Source organism: Gallinula chloropus (genome assembly GCF_964237585.1).
Source record: "Gallinula chloropus genome assembly, chromosome: 13".
Lineage (NCBI taxonomy): Eukaryota > Metazoa > Chordata > Aves > Gruiformes > Rallidae > Gallinula > Gallinula chloropus.
Genome location: NC_140098.1, coordinates 17454218 through 17475634, shown reverse-complemented (window position 1 = coordinate 17475634; position 21417 = coordinate 17454218). Strand labels below are relative to the sequence as shown.

Here is a 21417-nt window from a genome sequence, read left to right as displayed (position 1 = left end):
ATGTGCTAAGTGCTAAAATAATGTCATTCACTGGAATGCAATTATTAGAACAATACTGAGTCTTTGTCTTCTCTATCCCCTGTGAGTGCTTTGACCGCTGGACAAGTTTTGCCCTTAATTCCATCATTCCATTGTAGTTAATAAGGAGCTATGGAGTGCTCCAACCCTGCTCTGACAGATTTGGGAGTATTCTTTCTTTCCTTTTAAGTCTTGGATGCTGCTTCCCACTGACCACAAACCCAGAGTAGGTAACCCATTGCTAGTACTACAAAAACAAGGCTGTAGCAGTAGCAGTGGAGTTGCTAAACAGATGGCATGCAACATGAAAGTAAGGTTGGATATGTCTTCTCTTGGACAAGAAACTTGAATGAAACCTGTTTGCTTGGGGTTTTTTTGTGTAGGTAGTGACTGTTCTCGTCCTGTGGAGACACTCAGTTAAAAGTCAGCAGGTGTGAAGTAGGGAATATAAATATTTCCATGCTGCTCTGGCTGCAGGTTGTTAGGGCAAAATGCTCAGATCTGAACATAGGGATTTTAATCATATACAGTGTTGAACTATCAGTGTCACATTTCATGTATGGCTTTAGCTTCAACAGGTATAATCCTGAAAATAAAACAACTGTTCAAACCATTGTATACTATAACTCCTGCCACTTTAGGCTTTTTCCTGAAGTATGTGACAATGAATATTGTTGCATGTTATGAATCATCGATCTGTTCCAGTATAGCAATTAATTTGCTCCCGATTCCCGACAGGTACATGCTTTGAATTTCCTGAATTAGACTTAATTGCCAGTATGTGATTAAAAGAAATGTGAGAATCCATTGAGATCTCCATGGCTATGTCTGCGTCTTCATCTTTCATGCTTTACATTTCTGTTGCAAATGTTCTGCAAAAAAGCTGAGCTTTGATTTCCTACCCCCAAATAGGACAAAACTGAAACTGCTGCTATTTCTCACTAGCATATTTGACAAGTTCTACAGAAGTTGGATCTAGAAGAAAAATCTGAGTGAATGACTGGGGTTTACTTTTTAAAGTGTATTGGTAGTCATATTTTCTAAAAAGTTGTTTTATTGAATGGAAATTTTCAGATATCTCTCATCTAAGTCAGAACTCTATCAGCTTATTCTTCCTTGGTACTACAGTGTGGGCCTCTGAGACTGTCCAGACTGACACAGGCTTTAGACCTATATGAGGTTGTTGTCCTGTGAATCTAATTGGGTCAGTGTGGTGGGAACAAATAACACAGAGCACGTTCAGGTCTTGTATTTTGATCTTTGACAAATGCAAAGTCCAGTACCGCTCAGGTAGTAATAAGCTGCCCAAAAGACACTGTCCCTATATTTGTATCACGGAATAGAATTAAGCTTCTGGTATCAGACAGTCGCTGTTAGTTAATTTGTTTGTATTGAAGAGTAAAAATACAGCCCAAGTTGTGGAGTGGATTAATACACTATGATTCCAGCTCTTTGGACTCAGTTAATGCCTGTTAATTAATTTGTTCTGAGTAGCTGGACAAAGCAGTGAAGTGGATTAATGTACTAACATTTCAGCTCTTTCAAACAAATTTCAAATCTAGCTTGGTGAATGAGGAGTTTTGCTGTAGCCTAGATCTAAGTGGGCATTTTGTCTTCATCACAGACTACTGCTCCATTTGTCAGTCTGGCAGCTGCTGCATAGGAAAACATGAGGATGCCAGCTCAGTGGAGCACTGTGCATGCATAGTCAGGTCTAATAAAATGTATCCAGGCTTTTTTGTGGTGCAGATCTGTGATCTCAACATAATGCATTCCTGCTTTGCAGTATTATGTAACATACTGGTTTTGCTAGGAGTCAATACAGCTCTGATCTCATGGGGAGGGGGTGGTGCATGTATATGTGGCTGCAACATTGTGTTCTGTGCAAAGGTGCACCAGTAGCAATGGAAAGAGAAGTAGTGAAACTCCATCCCATTTAAGCTGTCCTTGATTACTGCTACAAGAAACAGATTTTCCAGACCCTTAATGAAAGGGATCTTGGTTTTCAGCATGAGGTAACTGGCAATTTTTTTGCAATACCCATGTTCAGGTCTCTAATATGTAACCTATGATGTGCAAAGAAGATTGATTGGGGTGTGCCCAACTACTGCACATGGACTGCTCAGGTTGCTAGAATGTGCAGGGTAGGGTAGGGTTGTGGGACACATGGTCAGTGTCTGCACTGTGAATTTTTTTCTGGATTTTGTGAAATCTTAAGGAAAGGCTGAATGCTGACTTGCTCAGCCCCCCTCCTTTCCCCATGTAATCATAGCTTAGACACTTGGTTGGGATAAGAAATGTGCTTTATGTATCCATTCAGACATAGGACTGGGACTGCAGCCACTAGATCTATTAAACAGTATACATGTTTCTAACATACAATATTATTGCTTTAGGGGTATCATGAAATTGCTTTTGTGCAGCATGGTTATAATGCAGGGATTCCATAGCACTGGAGCAATCCAGAACATGGATATAAAATGTCTCAGTTTTCTTCTGTATATTTATAGCTGACTGCCCCGCAGCAAGGCATAGAAAGATGTTTTTCCAAGGTAGGACAACTTCTGCTGTGAACAGGATTTATTTTACATAAGAAATACATTTCATTTATTAGAAATTGTCATTATAGTCCAGAAGTGAAACATGGAGCAATTCCTTCATGGCTGCTTGTTTAATTCCAAATTTGCAGTTGCTCGCTTGTGATCCACAGAGTTTATAGCTTTATATGTGTTACTGTCCCAGCAAAAGGGTTCATCCTCAATTTATTATCATGCCTTAGAAATGAGATATGTGTGTTATATTATTTCTCCTTCTCACTATGGAAATCAGGGTGTTTTTGACATGTATGTAACTTGCTGGGGGTTAAGGGCAAGCTCTTACACTTTGAATTCCTGCAGTATAAGCGAAGAAAGGTCTCCACTCAGTGGGCTCAGTAGGAATGTTAAGAGTAAGAATTTAAGACTTTGTGTCCATGCTGTGCAATGAATTTTCCACATGGCTTTGTTAAGTGTCAAAAGGAATCAGATTTGTGAAAGGTTTTAATTGCTTCAGAACTCTGCTATGTGCCTTGTACTGTTTTCAATAGCAGTTTGGTATCTAACCCGATGGGAGATGCTTTCATTGAGAGACAAAAGAAAAACAAAACACACTCCCCCCTGTTTTCAAGGTAAACTTTTATTGCAGGGTGCTTTTCTTAAAGCTTGTATGCCTTTGTGATTCCATCATCAGGTGTTTTTCTTACTTATGGCCCATTTACTGAAGGTGCTGAGGGGTTTGGGACATCTTTAACAATTATGATTTATTTTTTCCCAGCATGCTGTAAAAGTGGTCTGGTTTTGTTTGCTTTGCAACCAGTGTAAGCACAGCAGAGATGGAAAGAAGGGTGTTTTTAATGGTGATAAGTAGCGTGTTGTTAGTGTATCCTGGTGAAGACAGTGGCATAAGGTCAGCAGTTGTCTTTTTCCTTAAGCCCATGCTTGCAATGCTGTCTGACAGATGCAATCAGTCAGAGCATATTTGGCTGTTTGCGTGTGAGGGGACACCTCATTATATTTAATGAGCAGTGTGGAACCGATACGAGATTTCCTGAAAGAGGGGGGTGATTCACATATGGTTCAAAACGAAAATAACACTCACTAAATAATGACAAGGAAAGTCTGAAATGTTATTTTAAATAAAGAGAAGGCACTTGGTTGACATTTCTGTGTTTTTCTCAGAACAGGTAACTCACATGTTTAATGTGTACAAAAGGAAAGTTAATGGCATTTAGTCCATTATCGTCTTAGAAAAAACTTTTCCTTGACACATAATAAGGCAGGTGTGAAGATAAATGAAACTTCAACTTGAATAGAAACAGGACTTTTGCATCACAAAAGATACTGCAGAGGTTCAGGGCAGTAATGGAATGTATCGTTTCACAAAGCACAAGTTCAGTTTTGTCTCCAGGTTAGTTGACGTATTGTCACACATGCATTACAAAAATACTTTAGAATAAATTAGTATTAAAATAGTTACGACTAACACATGACCAAATGATTTGAACAAGAATAAAATTTTTCCTAATGGTCTTGGCTTCTCCAGAGTTAAGAACCACCTCCATCCTATAAAAATACATATTGCAGTGTTGCAGTTTTTCCTGGTCAGCACCAGAAACAAATGTTCACTGAGGCCCTCAGTTGGTCAAGGAGAAAATTGAGAAGGAAAAAGGAGAAAAACTTAGGATTTGAGATAAAGACAGTTTATTAGGACAGAAAAGGAAGTTGAATAATAATTATAAGATGCAAAACAAGTCATGAACTGCACAATTTCTCACTACCTGAAGCTGATGCTCAGCTAGTTCCTGAGCTGCCCTGCCTCCCAGCCACTCCCAAGTTATAGGCTAAGCATGACGTCATGTGGTTTGGAATAAGCCTTTGGCTGGTTGGGGTCAGCTGTCCTGGCCGTGTCCCCTCCTAACTTATTTGGTGCTCCCCACCTTCTTGTTGACAGGGCAGTATGAGGAGCTGAAATGCCCTTGCCTGCTTGGAAACAACTCAAAACATCAGTGTGTTGCCAATATTGTTCTCATCCTAAATCCAGAACAGGGCACTGACCAGCTGCTTGGAAGAAAATTAACTCTATAGCAGCCAAAATCCAGACACGCAGCTGGCTGAACGGCTCACTAGCAAAGCCATACTCTGTGATTACCAAGTGTGTATGAAGCTAATGGGTGTATCGGTTAGGCAGTGCATGGATCTGCCTCTCTCTTTACGTATTAATTATACTGGTAGAAACACCCAGCGTAATTAAATCAAGCTCCACCAGCAATTTGCATTACCCAAATGTTCCATCTGACTATGCTTCACGAGCCTGGAAGCCTATGTGCCCTGACATACCTGATTCCCCTTAGCACACTAGATTTTAGCTGGATTTGTTCTGAAGTGTAAAATGTGATGTTTAGGGTGACATTTACAGGCATTGAGGACAGATTAGCTTTGAGCAGGTGTTTGTGTCTATGCCATGGACCTTTGCACTTCTTAACTTTATTCATTGAATTAATTATTTGTAGAAATAGCAATTCTTCAACTTGCAGGCAATGTTCAGCACATTTCTTAGTTTTTCATATTATTAACAACATGAGAAAATATTTTTGTCTTTCGGCAGGTGACTTAGAAGTCATTAACATTTGTTCTAGACATAGTTTCAGTTTTTCAGTCTCATGTAGTGATGTTTATTTGTACGAAGATTGATGTACCACTGAATACCACACCCTATTTGCTATTTCAGAGGATTTTTGCTTGTAACAAGCATCTTTTAATTTTTTTTTATTTGCGACTGATTCCATTTTATATCTTTGAGCTTAGTGTATCTAAACTCGTAAGTAGCAAAAAACTCGACCACTTTTCTGATTACCATAGATGATTACAGGTTGCTGCTCCAGTGGTGTTTTCAACCCTTGCTGTGACAAATTGATACCAGTACTCAGACACCTTACTCCCATGACAAGTTCTAATGAATCTTTTTTTGCCAAGAGTAATGGTGCCTGCTACTGGATAGTGATTAAGCCATTTATTCGAACATTCAACTACTGCAGCGTCCCCAAGAACCCTGGTAAGATGAAAGAAAAACAGTGGAGAGTTCCCAAGGGATCCAGTGAAATTGCAGCTTGCATGGCATCATAGTTTGGGCAAGCTGGCATTTTTCAGTATTCAACTGAAGTGCTGGAAAAATGAGGAGGCTGTGTTTGTTGCTTGCTTAACGTGAACAGGGAATCAAGCTCTGTTGCCAGTGAATCAACATATTTGGTGCTGAATTATTGCTGTATTGATTCCATGTCTAGAAAGAGAATTTAATGAAGTAAAAAATAAGGTGTGAAAGCTGGTTATGAAATGGTGGGCAGTGAAATTATAGTAGGATTCCGTTAATCCACTTGGTATGAAAATAGTAGTTGAAAGATGGTGGTCACAGATGTGATTTTGCAGTTAAATCATAAAAAACAAAGAACCTGGTAGTCTTTCTCCCCTACTGTTTTGGTTTTAAACAAAATTTCATCAGGAAATCATTTTTAAATTTTGAAAAAGATTTTTGGTGCACTCTTCTTAAGAAGACATATTTGTTTTGCTCGTGGATGCTTCTGGACACATGCCCAAGGTTTCTGATGGTTGTACAAAGCAGCAGGCATGGGAAAAGGAGGTGGTAATCATAGCCATTAGAGCTCTGGTTGAGCATCACCCATCTGGGACGGCATTCTTGGCTCTGCAGACTGTCAGCCCCAGATTCCTGGCCTATAAATACTTGGCTGGAGTCATGGCTGCCACAGAGGTGTGGTAGGTACTATAGTCAGCTGGTTTCAGCCAAGATGACGGAAAGCTCCTTCACAGGTTTTACTTTTGTCATGGGGAGAGACTCCAGTTATAATGCCTGTCTGGTATTGCAAGAAATGTGAAACTTCCAGCTTGATCTGGAGTAATTTAATACCCCTTGTGAGTTACCTCGTCAGGAAATCAAATAGGTGAATTCAGTAAAAGTAAATATATATGCAATATATCCACCCATGAGTGTGAATCTCTTCAATGTTTTGACTGTTGAATTAGATCCAAACTACACATGTAATTTCAGATTGTTTGGCTTCTGCTTTATGTACTGGTTAAGGATCAAACCATCAGTTGCAGCTGCTTGGTATTAAGCAAAACGTTACTTCTTTTTTCCTGTTCTTTACAAATGGGGAAATCATTATGATAACCACAAACAGCACTGAATTATTAAACATGTAGAAGTACTCTTGACCTTTTCTTCCCTTCTATTTACCTGTATTCCATAGTGATGCTTTTGGCTACTCATTTAATCAGTCATGTTGCTGTTAGACACCAGGGGTTGATGAGAAAGAGAGAAATCATCATGAAGAAATCAGTATTTAAAAAGCAGCAGTGAGATTTGAAGAATAAACAGTGTAAAACATACTCAGAGAAGTGCCTTATCTGCTGAAGCTTTATTCTCTATGAACAGATTAATTGTGTTTAATAACAAACAAACAATAGTCTTTTTTTTTCCTTTTTTGTCTGAAATTCTCACTTGGAAATCTGGACTTGAAGGCCTTAAATCTTAGCACTCTTCTGCTTTCCTTTAGAATGTGGTTTTCTTTGTATTAATGACTGTAGTGTTGATTCATTGAATATAATTTGTTTTTTACTTCCATTTGTGGACCTTCTGGGAAAGTGTAAGGACAACCTGCCATGAGAAAGTGATGAATTAATTCCTTATGGGTCAATCAAACAGTTGGAAAATTCCTTTTACTCCTCAAACTACCATAGAAAGATGTATGACACGGGGTTCCGTGCAACCTGATGTAGTTGAATTTGCCCCTGCTCATTGCAGGGGAGGGGTTGGACTGCATGACCATTCTATGATAAAAAGAGATGTAAATCTGAATAAATGCTTTCCTCATTTGCAAGGAGCAGGCAGCTGGGAATTCTTCCTTATGCTTCTATGATCTGAAGGGCAAGTGTGAAGGTTGGAGTTAGCAGGGGTGAACACTGATCAGTCGAGCACTGCTGCTGCTGAGCTAAGGACCTTATAATTCTTTTGAAACACACTGGTAGTCATTTCTACTCTCCTTAGTAACGTCACAGACGTGCTGGCCAAGCTCCTCTGTGTTTACAGGGTGAGTGATTTTGAAAGCCTACTGCTCTGTGCGTTTGCCTTTGGACAGAATTCACCTCTTTCCTCTTTTTTTTTTGACACTTTATGTGTTTTTTATCTTGAACATTCTCATGAATTTTTATTCTTTTGGGAAAGGAATTGAAAGACAAAAATAGGGACCCAAGTGGCCTGCAGACTGAAAGATTAGAGCGAAGTGGCAAACCCTTTGGGAGAGATGGGAACTCGGTACCAGGGCGAGCCTCAAATAGTTATGAAAACTGGCAAAATTCTGAGAAGAGATTCTCTGCATGGTTCCCACCACTCTTTGACTTTATCATGTCTAAAGCCAACTGTTAAAGGTTGAGTTTCCTTTGCTGCTGTTTCTTGTCAAATATGAGAAGTGATACTAAAGCTAGGAGAGGTAGAGCAGTGTTTGGTAACTGGATGCATTAGATAGGAGGCGGCTATACAAATAGCAGTAGGAGCAACATGTGGAGTAGTTGACTGATGGATGTCCTGATCGTCTCCTTGGGAAATAAGATAGCAGCTAATAAAACAGCAATATGGATTCCAGAACTGAGAAACAGACTTTTCTGGACTTTCTTCATTAAGACAGCAGACAAAAGTGTAATACATAGGATTTTAACTACCTTATTGGAATAAGACATTTAATCAGTGATTTATTTTGTAAAGCTTTTATGACAACCTGAATGATTAGTAGTGATCTAAATGTTTTTCAGTTTCACAGTTCCCAACACAGTACAAATTTATCTATGTGTGATTTTTGTTGGTTTGGTTGTTTTTCTTGTGAGGCTTTTTGTTTTTATTTTAGGAAAAAAGAAGAAAGGGGGGGGGGGGGAGGAGGAGAGTGTTGTGTCTGGGTCAAGAGGAGAGCTTTGGAACATGGAGAGAGGCTGTTTTTGACCTTGGTAGTAAGTGTGCTTGGAGAGGATAGTTGCAGAGACTCTTGGAGGAAGTGAAAGGAGAGGGTGGTCTCTGGGAAACTGCAGCTCATGCAGAGAGAGCATGGAGCGGATCAGAGAGCAGAAGGGGAGGGCAGGCAAAGGCGAGACGGACAGAGGTTTCTGGAGGCCAGAGGTTACTGTGAAGAGTTTGCTGTTAGCTCATAAAGTGCTGAGTTGCCCAAAGCTCTGCTAGAACTAAATACTCCAGAAAATGCAGCAGGAAAAGAAAAACTTGTGTGTAAACCACTTCTACTGTTGTTCTTTCTGAAATCCCTCTACTACCTGATGTTCTAAGTTACACCTGGGTTTTGGTGTCTCTCTTTATTTTAATTTACAAGCTTTTGGTATTCATTGACAGTTTGTTAACTAGCTGCAGTTTCAGCAAATTCACCTTTAAGTCCTGTTTGATTAAGAAGTGACCAAGTATAGATGTGACTTGAGATGTGAAAATTTTGTAAGACGTTTAAAGGCTGGCATTTTACAGGTCTCATGTAAGTATTTGAAGTAAGCCAGACCTTGTTTAAGGTGTGTGATTTGAGCAGTTGTCAGGTGAGGATGGTAGACACACTTGCTTAGGTTTAAAACTAGTCTACAGGAATACAAAATGAATATGGCCTGTCTTCTGTCACTGTAGTAAGTGCTGGAAAATATGAAAAACATATACTAGAAAACCTAGAAACTGGTAGTTCATGTTAATTTTGTCTAAATGTGCAGGGAATATAACTCGAGTGTTATTTTGAAATCTCTCTAATTGGTCTTTTTTGTTGGTTTTTTTTTTTTAGGAAATCTTTAAGATAGAAGGCAACCTTGGAATTCCAAGACAAAAAAGGGCTATTTTGGCAACTCCAATATTAATTCCTGAAAATCAAAGACCACCATTCCCCAGATCTGTTGGCAAGGTAAGTCAACAAAAAGTGGATCAAATTTTGATATTAAGTAATTGATCTGTTTCTCCTAAAAAAAAAATTAATTGCAGAAAACATTAAGAAACACAAAACTGAAGCAAGAAGATGATTGTTTTTCTGTTTATATTGAGTAGACAGATTTGTATTCATGGATCCATGGCAAACTTAAACAACATACATTCTGGTAAAAAGCATTAATCAAACACGTGTTTTTCGTGGAGCTGCTCTCTTTAATAGAGGTTACTACCAAGCTGTGTATCTGTGTGCTAGACTGGGGCTGGTGTCTAGGCCAGGAATGGTATGAAGAATATTTTCTTGCATAGTGTGGATTATTTAGTTGCTATTCTCAAGACCTGGAAGGAATTTGGATGGAATTACATGTAAAAATGCTTTTTTGGTCATTCCTTGGTTAGTTTCTAATGTCCAATGGCAAAATAAGTCTTTGCAGGTGTTCTCAGTTTTAGGCGTTTGTTTGCAGAGCACTGACAAGGTGGGAAGGGTTTCTTGTGTCTGCAGGCAACCAGACAGATGAGAATTCAAAGAGCCACTTTTTTCTGTCCTAAGGAACCTGCTTTGGCAGGGAGTTGGGCTCGGTCTCTTGAGCTCCCTTCTAACCCCTACAACTCTGTGATTCCAGAACTTCAGATTTACAGCTTGCATATGCAAAATCATTAAAACTAAAATACCCAAAGTTGTGCCGATGACCATTTTGGCAACAGAAGGTGTAATTACATGAATACTTTTTGCCTGTTGGCAGTTTTGAACCAGAGATTCCTATGCCTTGCTCTGACTTAAGATATGTCAATGGCACGATGGCCTGTACGGTTGGAGTCTATTCCTAATTCCCACCAATGTGATCACTAGAGCTCAATGTACAGCTCGAGGGCAGAATTTCACTCTACGATCGATGTGCAATTTAGCCAGCTGGCACCTAATCAGTTACTTCAATAATTAGGAAAGGTTGTTTTCCGATCATTAAAACCAAAGAATAATCTATGAAAATTTAATTTTCTTCCCTTGCCTCATCAGTAATTTATACTGATCTCGTACATTTCCATCAGACTTTTTTTCCTTTCTGAAGTACTTTTTAATGTGACCTAAACTTTCTCAAGCCACTTCTGAACTTTCACATTTCAGTATTTGAAAATTAATGATCTATAACTAAATATCGTTGGTTAATATGTTAGTAGTAAATAGTAAATTTTTAAGGTTTCTGTTGAGCAATTTTAAAGCAATGAGAGAACTGGGAAGGTTACTTACACACAGATCTATAGCCCTTTTTTTTTGTTAATGATTATTTCTCCCTATCCCTTTTTACCCCTCCTGCTTGTGTACACTGAACTTTTAATTCTGAGTTGGCCTGAGTTTCTCACCAGAAGTGCCTTCATTAAGTTTTTTTATTGGGAGTTTAGGATGTTAGTCCTGGTAACTAGAGTTCCTTACCCAGAATGAGATAAATCAGGTCCGATTTGTACTTGAATGTTTTCATAGCATCTTGTCATCTTGATTTGTTTATCGTTCCTGAAATGCAAGTCAGGGATCACAAGTGTATAAGATGATGTATAAACACAGAAGTACAAAAGCATCTGGCAGTCTGTTTTTCAAAAACCCTAAGATACCTTTCTTCAACTACTGTTTAAATTATGGGAACAGCAAACAATCAACACCTTGAAATACTTTGAGCTGTCATCAGTTTTAAAAGTCTTTGAATATATTTTTTTCCCCAGAATATTTCTAATTTGGGTATCTAGACATGAGTATTTTGGCTCTAGTCTATTGCAAGAAGCAACATAGAATGTATATTTGTCAAGTGAGACAAAAAAAATTCGGAGATATTTAAAATAATGGAATGAAATATTCTAGGTCAGCTGCAGTGATTTGCAAGTGAATGCTTAACAAAGCATAAAGAAAAAGGTTTGGAGCCTTGGACATGCTGGTGGTAGGGAAGAGTGTCTTTTGTTCCCTAAATAAATTCAATCAAAGTTCATGCTGAAAACAAAAGCAATGATTTTAGGTATTTTTAACATGCCTCAGATCTTCATAAAATAGGCCATGAAGTCTTCAGAAATAGAATAATCTGCACTAATCTAGAGAGCCTTAGATACCCAATTCATGTACTTGCTTCAGATGCTGCTCAAACTACAGAAAAAGTTGATCATCTGTCTCATTTAACTTCTGGTGTTTATTGTGAGCTGTAAGTAGCTTCATGAATTTGCAAAAATTCATTTAGCTGCCCACTTCTGTGAGGCATGAGAAACACATTTATTTTCTTTTCCACATTTTTGGGGGCTTATTTTAAGAAGCCTAAGCAGGGAACTCCATGGACTGAAGAATTACAGCTGCCAGTATGTATGAATTTCTCTTGAATTTAAACTTTATCTGTGGTCTGTTGTAATCACTGTGAAGGGACATCACAGATGTGTATTGTAGCTGTGGTTTCTATAGCATTTTGGGGAAGAGAGAAAACATGGAGAATGGAGAATCTGCATGCTAAAACAAAACTTGAAAATCAAGAAAGAAGAAAGGAAAGCAAAGTCTGGATTAAATTTTCCCATGTAATTGCCAGCAGTCAGGTCTGAGGACTCCTCCAGGTTTGCTGTGATGGGAACAACATAGATTGCCTCATAACACAGGGGCTCACAAGGACTCATCTTGTCTGCCCAACACTGTAGGCAGTGTCCTTCTGAGCTCCTCTATAGTGAGCACTCCCGGTCAGATCTTTGTGAGATTACTCATTAGGGCCATTTATCTTTTATTCAGATGTAGTGGTAAGTGGAGTGATAACATTTAGGAACAAGGAATTCCAACATAATACTATCTTTGTGTGCATATAATAACCACACATTTTTCTATGTGAAAAGTAATTCCACTTTTTGTTTGGCTTTCAACTTTGTTACTATATTTTCTGCCCATCAGGCACATGAAGCTCTCCTGACTAAATAGAGGATAGTGATAATTTCAGATATAACTAATTCTGTTTGTTACAATCATGTGGTCCAGTTTGGATGTCCACATAAAAGTAATGTTTGCAGTCGTACTCTGAGTGGTTATTCTCCCTGTCTTCCATCTGCTTTAGCAAATTACCAGTGTAGCTCATTCATCTGTCCTGACCCTCTAGCTTTCCAAGCCATGCCTGGAAATGCAGGAGATTGGTTGGATGTGATGGCAGCAGCCACCAACAGTTGAGTTGCTTATTTGTACTTAGTTTGGAGCAGGACAGATGTGCAAAAATAGGAGAGCGGGAAGAGAATAATTAATTGTATTTTATTTCACAATCAGGAAACAATAGCATAAATTTTTAAATGGAAATTTTAGAGGACTTCATATATAAAAGGTTTGGTAATGCAAATCAAGAAGGAGGTACCATACTGGGAAGTTGAGGGGGACAAAAAAAAAGGATTGTTTGAAAAATTCAAGTTCGTATTTATAGTATTTACCTTAAAAATGAAATACATATGTAGAGGCTGTACTCTGTGCTGTTACTGGCTTTCCAACATACCCACTTAGGAATGAGATGATTGCTTTGCCATTTGCACGCCCTTCATTAAGGTATTTTTAATTAAATAACTATCGTAGATGTGCTGTGCTTGGAGGTAGAGGAATCTCACCTTCTAGCAGAATTAAGCTTTTGCATGTTATCCTTCATTCCTGAGGGAAAATAGTAAGATTAAAATACTTTAATACAGTCTTGTTAATACAGGCCTTTGTGACCAGATGGCCCAGGCTACAACTGTTGTTTGCTGTTGATGTGTTTTGTTTAGCTCTCGCTGATATAGCACAGGGATACAATATTCAATTTTTAGTCTCTCCCCATATGTTACTTTTACAGTTTATTTGTCCACATCAAGTGAAATGAAGTACAAAACAGTGGGATGCAGGATTATCTCATAATTATGGTGATAGGTTATTCCTCACTACACTATGGAAATGTTTTCTAAGACTGACGTAAAAGTGGTGGTTCTATTAATCTATCAATCTCCAGACTGTTGTGATGAACTGCATGATATGGTGCTACTTGAAGTTTAATCTCTCTATACAGAGCTTTAAGTGCAGGAAGGTAATTGAGGAAATGGTCAACAAGTTCCAGCTCTTCTTCCAGGCATTAGGGGAGAAGGACATCTGTAAAGTGAGAGAATTTAATATAGGCTGAAAGGATTTGCTCTGAATTTTATTGAGTGATGAGATGATTCTATGATTCTATTCTTTAATTTAACAAAATTGTCCTTCAGAAGAATGAGTGACATCTGGAAGCCATGAATGACCTGGTAAAAATTAGGTCTTCTATTGCCAGTGAAGGCCAGAAAATAGAGAGGTGCACAGGAAACTTTGTAGGAAACCAGTGCTGAAGGAAAAAATCAAAACCTTATTTTTTGCCCATAAGAGGGGTTTTTTTCTTTGTTACTTGACTGTTTTTTCCTTTTAGAAGGAGGTGGTGGTTGTTCAGATATTTTGCATCAGATTGTGTGTGTATATATATATGTACATACTCCCTGCCTTTGATCTGGGCTGATGGACAGTTAGCTGCCAAAGGACAATTGGATGTCAGGACTGACCTAAACAAAAACTCAAAAGAGAAAGCAGTGCAGACTACCAAACAGGATAGAAATCTTTAAGATCTGGGAGGAGGTGGGTTTGTTCCACCTCTGAGTTGTGAATTTAAGGAAAAGAGAAAAAGCACTTTGTAACTACAGCAATAGAAAAACACTGAAAAGGGGAGGAAACTGAAGATAACTGGATGGAAAAGCTGCTGGAAGCTTATTATTTTTGAGTGGCTATCTGATAGAGGCTATTTATATATGATAAATTATATGCTTCACAGAAGAGAAGTGGTAAGTACTAAAGATGCAGCTGGGAAAAAAAGTCAAACTTCAAGTAAAAGTTTGAAAAGAAGGTGACAGAAGTGTCAGTAGAGATGATTTTGTTCCTCTAACCTTTGAAGACAACCTAGAGTGAAGGATTGTAGATTATAGGAGGATATGTGTAAGACAAAAGAACAACAACAGTAAAATAAAGCTGAATTAAGAAATATATTTGTTCTACTGAAATTAGGTAGAAAATGAAGGGGTGGAGAAAGTGAGTAAAAGAGACAAGGAGAAGGGGGGAAAGGACCTAACTAGGGTCAGTGTCAAAGTCTGGAAGATAATGGTGTGTGCTGAGAGAGAATAGAATGATGAGCATAACAGTGGAACTATACCTAAAAGCCTTTCCAATACCAAGAGAGAAATTTGTGTGATTCGTTACCAACGTCTTAGTTGATAAAGTTTTGAATCTCGGTTCTTGGTCTGAAGGTTTGTGTCCGTTACTAAAACGATGCAGAGGCAAGAAACTGTATTTCTTACTGTGGAACTGTGGTGACTCTGAGAGCTGTAGCCTCAGTGGCCATTTAAAAGTTATTTTTTAATATCTCTTTGGTTGTTTTCAAATCATCACCACATAGATGTAATCATCAGGCTGTTCCATGGTTAGAAAAGGGAAACTGGTCATCAGCAAGAATTCTGACTTGTCCAGAAGGCAAGAATATTTCAGTTACAGCTGAAAAAGTGGTGCCATCAGGGAGATGTCGGAATGTTTGGCTCCTGGGAAACACTGCGGTGTGAGGACCTTTTTTGAGAGTAGATGGAATTACTCAGGTACAAGGAATTCTGGTTTCTTCTATCAATGTCTGGTGGCATCTAAGGAGAACACTCCTATGAAGCATGCAGAATTATCTCTGTCCTATGCAGGAAAAAACACCCATCCACAGATGAGGATATATAAACAAGAGTGGTGGAAAGATGTACAGAAAAAAGCTATTGATGAATAGAACTTGTGCAATAAGGACGGTTTTAATAAACAAAGCTTGCTCTAATCCAGCAAGAAAAAAATGTTTGGATTAGAGACAAAACAAGTTATGGTACCAGTAGAGTAAGATTGGGCAGAAATATATATGAGCTCAATTTGCACAGTAAGTGTTCTCCCTAAATCCAGGGTGAGTGTAATGATCTAAGCAAAAGGAATACACTGTTGTAAAAACTAATGGATATAAATTTTGGCAGAAGATTAGAAGAAAAGTTTCTAGTCCCCAGAGAAGAGGAATTAATTTCAAACAGAAGTACTGAGGAGGGAATACAAAGTTTGATAAATATGCGATCACGGTTGCATAATGCAGCTGCTCCTAATCCTGAAAGAACAGACACCTAGAGGTTTGCAGCTATTCTAGTGTTCTTGAAACTGAGTTGGACCTGAATGGACTGTTGAAGATGTCACAGTTTAACATGTGATCAAATTCATGGTTTGCATGAAGGAATGGCCGACTTCTGGCCTTCATGGAAAAATACCAACCTACCTCAGCAATGAGTGTAATGAAATGAACAGCACTCCATTAAATTAAAGGGCTTTCGATGCAAGTACATGAATTATTAAACTACAGCATATTAATTTTCATTAAAGGATATGTATTTGATGTCCTAACAAACCATTAAGTGAAAACAGCACTTCAAATTTATCTCTTTTTCTGAAAGGTCTCCATACTTTTTTTTTTTTAAATATTGATAGTCACATAAACAATTCCAACAGAATACATTTGTTCTCTTTAAGCTAACAGAATTTTAATGGAAAGCCTTGTTAAAATACTTCTATTTACTTAAGATCTTTCAAAAGCATCATGCTTGAGTAGAAGATACCTTGGAAAGCTGAGAAATAATAAGAATTTACCATTATTTTTCAGTGTTGGTGGTGTTAATAAGAACAAAAGAATTTAAAAACATTCGAGGAATACTTTCCTGCCTAGTTACTATGGTTACAAGTTTGTTGGAGATAAAGCAGTTCTATGGCAATGATAGAATTAAATTTTCTACCACATATTGAAATATCCAGTACCTAATTTCCTGTCTCATAATAAATCATGCTAATTGCCTTAAGGAAAGCACTAAACAGAAGAGATTTTATGTGCTGAAGCTGTTCGGCAAAGTATACTGCACTTTAACTGTCACATTGTTTAGCTTTGGTCTCAGAAGTTGGTGTCTTAAATTGTGGTGTAGACAAAGGTAGAGGAGAAACAAAGTTTGTCCCTGCCAGCAAACTACCTACATAAAGTAACTCAGATGAAGCAAACCCCTCACAACTAATTTTTCATTGTTCACAATAATTGAATTTGGACTCAAGTTTAAGGAAAATGTTTGGATTATTTTTAAATGCAACATCTATTTTATCTAAGGCTGGCTGATGTTAGATGCCTCTCTATAATGTGTTATTTCTGAAATGGTTGTAGTCACCTTTGCAAAAATAAACTCAAACAATGGGCCCTGTTCCAGCTTCCTAAGCCCAAATAAACACCCAGTTTCGCGTTTTAAGACTCACACATAGGGTGTGATTCTATACCTGGTCTTACTGAGCCACACTTTGACTGGAGAGTGCCGTTGACAGCAGCAGCCAGAAAGTCCCTCTTATTAATTAATGAATTGCCATTCTCAAACTCTGTTCTCAGTGGTTTTCATGAGACTATACTGATATTTTGTAAAGTTTCATCTTTACAATCTTCCTAGATTATCATTATCCTGAACTGGTTAATGGAAAGATTTTTGTTATCCACCTTATCTGTCCTTTGTCTTCGTTTAATTTGGTTCTTTGAAATAACCACTCAATCTGTCCAGCTTGGAAAAGATATACTGAATGCATATTTTTGAGCAAAACTTTAATCCCTGCATTCTTAGCAGGGCCAAATTGTAACCATAACAAAATGTAGTGCCTCATTCCATAATCTCAGATTGATAAAACAGGATATTTGGATCCAGGATTTCTGTTTACTTGGTACCTTTAATTTGCATAATTTCTTCCTACAAATCTACTTACAATAACACTTTGTTTTAAGCACGGTGATAAATCCAAGAGACCTATCCAGCAATACTTAGCAGTCTGTTATGTTAATATATTGCTAGCAGAGAGATATGCAGAATATGGAAGGCAACAGAGAGAATATGATCACAGAGCTTCCTTTAAATCAATTAAGATATTTGATATCTGTGAATTGATTCACACTGCTTTGGATATGATCTGCTTACTATCTCAATATGGTACCTTCTCCATACAATAATTTCCCTGTTTCATTCCAAATTATCCCTTTGGCTTCTTATTATGCAAGGCCAGTTTTAGCAAACATATAGTGTGATATAAAGCAATATCCAAATGAATGACATTTTAGGTAGAAAAATAACCTCTGCCAATTTATAAAGTGAATACTGTCATACTGTCAACCTTGGTACATGGTACTTCCATATTAAAGGCATTTTGTGGACTGGACTAGCAACAAATTTGATATTACTAGCTGTGGCTTGTTAAAGTGGTTTTTAGAAAAGGTGGTTGGCGGAATATTTCCAGAAGAAAAAATTATATACTATATGGCACATCTGTAAGGTGTGGAGTGCATGGCTCAGGGAAGAAAAGTAATTTCCTTCCTTCTCACAGCAGAAACTCTTCAGTGAAGGCCATTCCCCCTTGTCATGTCACTCCATGTCCTTGTAGAGTCCCTCTCCAGCTTTCTTGTACCATCATAGAATGCTAGGTTGGAAGGGACCTTACAGATCATCTGAAATGACTTGGGTGTTTTTGCACCTTTAAGTGTATAAGGATATCTTTTTCCCTTACCTTATTTAAAGATGAGCTGAAGTCTTTTATCATAGTTAATAATACATCATTTTGAAGTAAATGTTGCTCTACTCTATTGATCTATTTTTCTTTCAGGGTCAAATGTGTGAAAATATGAATTATTTCGTTGTAATCAATGATCCATTGTTGAACTAATTTTTTTTCAATTACAGAAATCTGTAATTTTCTTTTGCTTATCTTTTGAAAAGAACATTCTAGTTTGACCCCTATACTTTCTTTAAAAAAAGTTTAAAAAGTGAAAAATCACTTTCTGCTGCTAAAACATGGCTTAAGCAAAGGCAAAGGAAAATTCACACAACCGTACTTCTGGATTAACCCACTTTCTAGTGTTCTGTATTTCAGTTAGTAAGAGTGTTGAGTTTTGGTTTGACTATCACAATCTTTAAATTTTCTGAGGCTGTTTATGAAGTCATTCTTTGGTAGTTAAATGCAGGAATTGTATCCTCCTGCATTTATATCCACATACATACTCCAAGATGCATAACGATAAGTGAGTGCAGGCTTGTACACAGATATCCATACTTTCATGTCCTGTCTTCTGGGTCGATGCTATTGACTTTATGTGCTTTTCCCTCCCATTTTAATCTATATGATCCTGTTGTGATACATGCTGCTTCTATTGGAAAGTCTTCTGGTTTCATCTGCTTTTGTGTCAACAAGCATCACTTGTGTTGTCGTTCCTCCATATCTTATTTTTCTGCCATGTTAGTATCTGTCTCATATTTCTGAAGAATAGGGGAATAAAATGGAATAAATATTTATACAAATTCTATCTAAGAATTGAAATGACAGTTAAAATATTTGCACAATTTTGCCAGCACGTTATTTCAGCAGTTTTATTTAGCTTGAGTTGCAGTATAAGCTCAGATTATAACGGTGTCTTTATAAGCTTGTCCTCATCAATACTTCCATGGAGTGGTATTTGGTTTGTGCAAATACCAAAGCATTTTACTATACCATTGTACAATGACACATTTAAGCTAACAAATTCTCTCATCAAAGTGGGAGAGGACTTTCCATCGGGGCAACAATCTTGGGAGAATGTAGGAGGGAAAAGGACACTTGAAGGAAATGTAAACCAAGTTGATTATATATGTCAGGTTATATTTATTTCGCTGTGTTTATTGGGAAACTTATTAAAGTACAACTGGAAAGTAGGATTTTCCTCAAGGTTCGAATTTGTCTCTTTTTTTTTGAGATCATAAGTATTTTTGCAGTGCTTCAGAAGTTCTTTTGATTTCTACAATGTATGGACAAAACTATTAAGCTTACATTTTCAATTGAGCTTTCTGGAGATGAGAACAGATTTTGATAATAGAAATCTGTACAACAATGAAGTCCAAAAATTGAAAGTAGTAGTGAACCCTATAATCCAATAACATGATTCTTAATATATTCTTTACTTATTAGAATTGCATTTAAAATGAGGAAATGTGGATGTAGCTGAGTGTGGCTACAATTTGAATTCAGGTGCTATTTTAATTTAACAGAGATTCATGTTCAAACATGATTTAAAATGTTACAAGTATTTTCATGAGCAATAGAAGTGATGAAGGCTGGTTTCCAACTAATATTTGTTTCCTACGACAAGCCTGGGTTCTCATACTTTTGTGTTAACACCTCAAGCACAAGGACCCTAAATCATCCCACCATGCCCTTACCACCAGTGGTGTTATTTTCTACTTTCTGGCATTTCAGATGGGGATAAAAGAAAGCACAACCTGGAGCTACAGCCTGCCTGACTGGGCAATGACATACATGTGCAAAATGGACACTCTTCCTACTTTCTGCCTCTGCAGGTGTCAGTAGCTCTTTTTGCTTGACATGGGTATATTTTTCATGAAACTTTTAGGAAATTTGTGTCTACTTTATTTTTTTGGTCATGTTTTATTGAAACTAGCCAAGAGGCTCAAAATGAATCAGACCAGTCTACAGAAATAGATGTTTAGCGTAACAGCCTTTCCTCAACAGACTCTTTTCTAATTGACAAGCTCTTAAATGTTACTGAAGAAGCTGCTGTTCACTGTAGGGTTGGACTCATGGTTACACCCGGCACATTCAAAGAGCAATGTCTTCAATGGGGAACTTGCTATTTTTGTAGGGAAAAAACATAAGAATCTATATGAATTTTATCACCAATAAAAATTAATGAACAGGCTGAAACTGTGTAAATAGGAAAACATAATAAATCAAATTCGTCCATTATTACTGTGCTGTTGGGCTTTCAAATCTGAATTTGCTAAGGGTCAATGAAACAGGAAAATTAATTTGAATCAATAGAATCTATTATATTTGGAATATTTTTTAAGAAGTCATATAGTACCGTTACTGAATTTTATTAATTTATTTTCTTGTGAGAAACTTAAGAGTAATTATTCTTTATTAAATTAGCTCTTTTTTTTTTTTAATGAACACAGTCATGATACAGTCAATAATGCTTTGGAAAAAAAGCATAATTACCTGCTAATGAGAAATCTTAAAAACAAGGCTTGTTGTTTCCTTTAGGGGATGACTAATGAAGTACACACTTTGTAAGTGGTAAAAAGTTGTATTTTTTTATTCCTAAGATTCAAAAAGACTGGTGATTTCAAACTCTTAAGATGAAAAGATGCAGTTCACAAGCACCTGCTATGAGCTCTCAACATTCTGGTTGCTGAATGTATCCTCCAGTTCTTCTTTTTTACAAGAAAATGGGCTTTGTCCACATTTTGTGTTGAAATCTTTCCCAACCTGAACAGGCTTTTAATTCTGTGAACAAATTAAGCACATGTTCACTGATCATAACGTGTATGTACACGTACATGTGTATATAACTTATAGCACTTAGTACAGTGCATTCTGCTACTATATTTACTTACAGCAGAGCTAAAAGCAAAAATGAATTTTTTCTTCACATGCATTCAAAAGAACAATTGTCTAAAACTCTTATTAGACTGTCAGAGTTAATTATGTTTTTAGATATAGACTGAAATTTTCTCATTGCCTTTTTAAAACAAGGACTAGACACCAAACACAGCTAGGTTGCTGGTTTTGTACATCATTCTGTCAAGGAGGGGACTCCCTGTTGCTTGTGTAATGAACCATGTAGACCCTTATGCAGTAGCACTGAAAGTAAGAAATTACTGAGTTGGAGAGCTAGGGAAATTATCTTATTGTAAATAATTTAGTAGTTGGATCTGCCACTGGTTGCAGTCATGAATTTAATGTTAGGAGATTTTTGGTTTTCATAAATCTGTGACAAACCAAAGATGGCAAACAGTTAACAAACA

General features: G+C 37.3%; 1 protein-coding gene across 1 annotated transcript in view; it reads left to right on the top strand.

Moving 5' to 3' along the window:
- The window catches only part of CDH13 (cadherin 13), a 477887-nt gene that overhangs the window by 190663 nt on the left and 265807 nt on the right, over nt 1–21417 (top strand). Inside the window, exon 4 of the mRNA XM_084270008.1 lies at nt 9383–9499. Coding sequence (XP_084126134.1) covers nt 9383–9499 — 117 coding nt within the window. The remainder of the gene's footprint in view (nt 1–9382; nt 9500–21417) is intronic.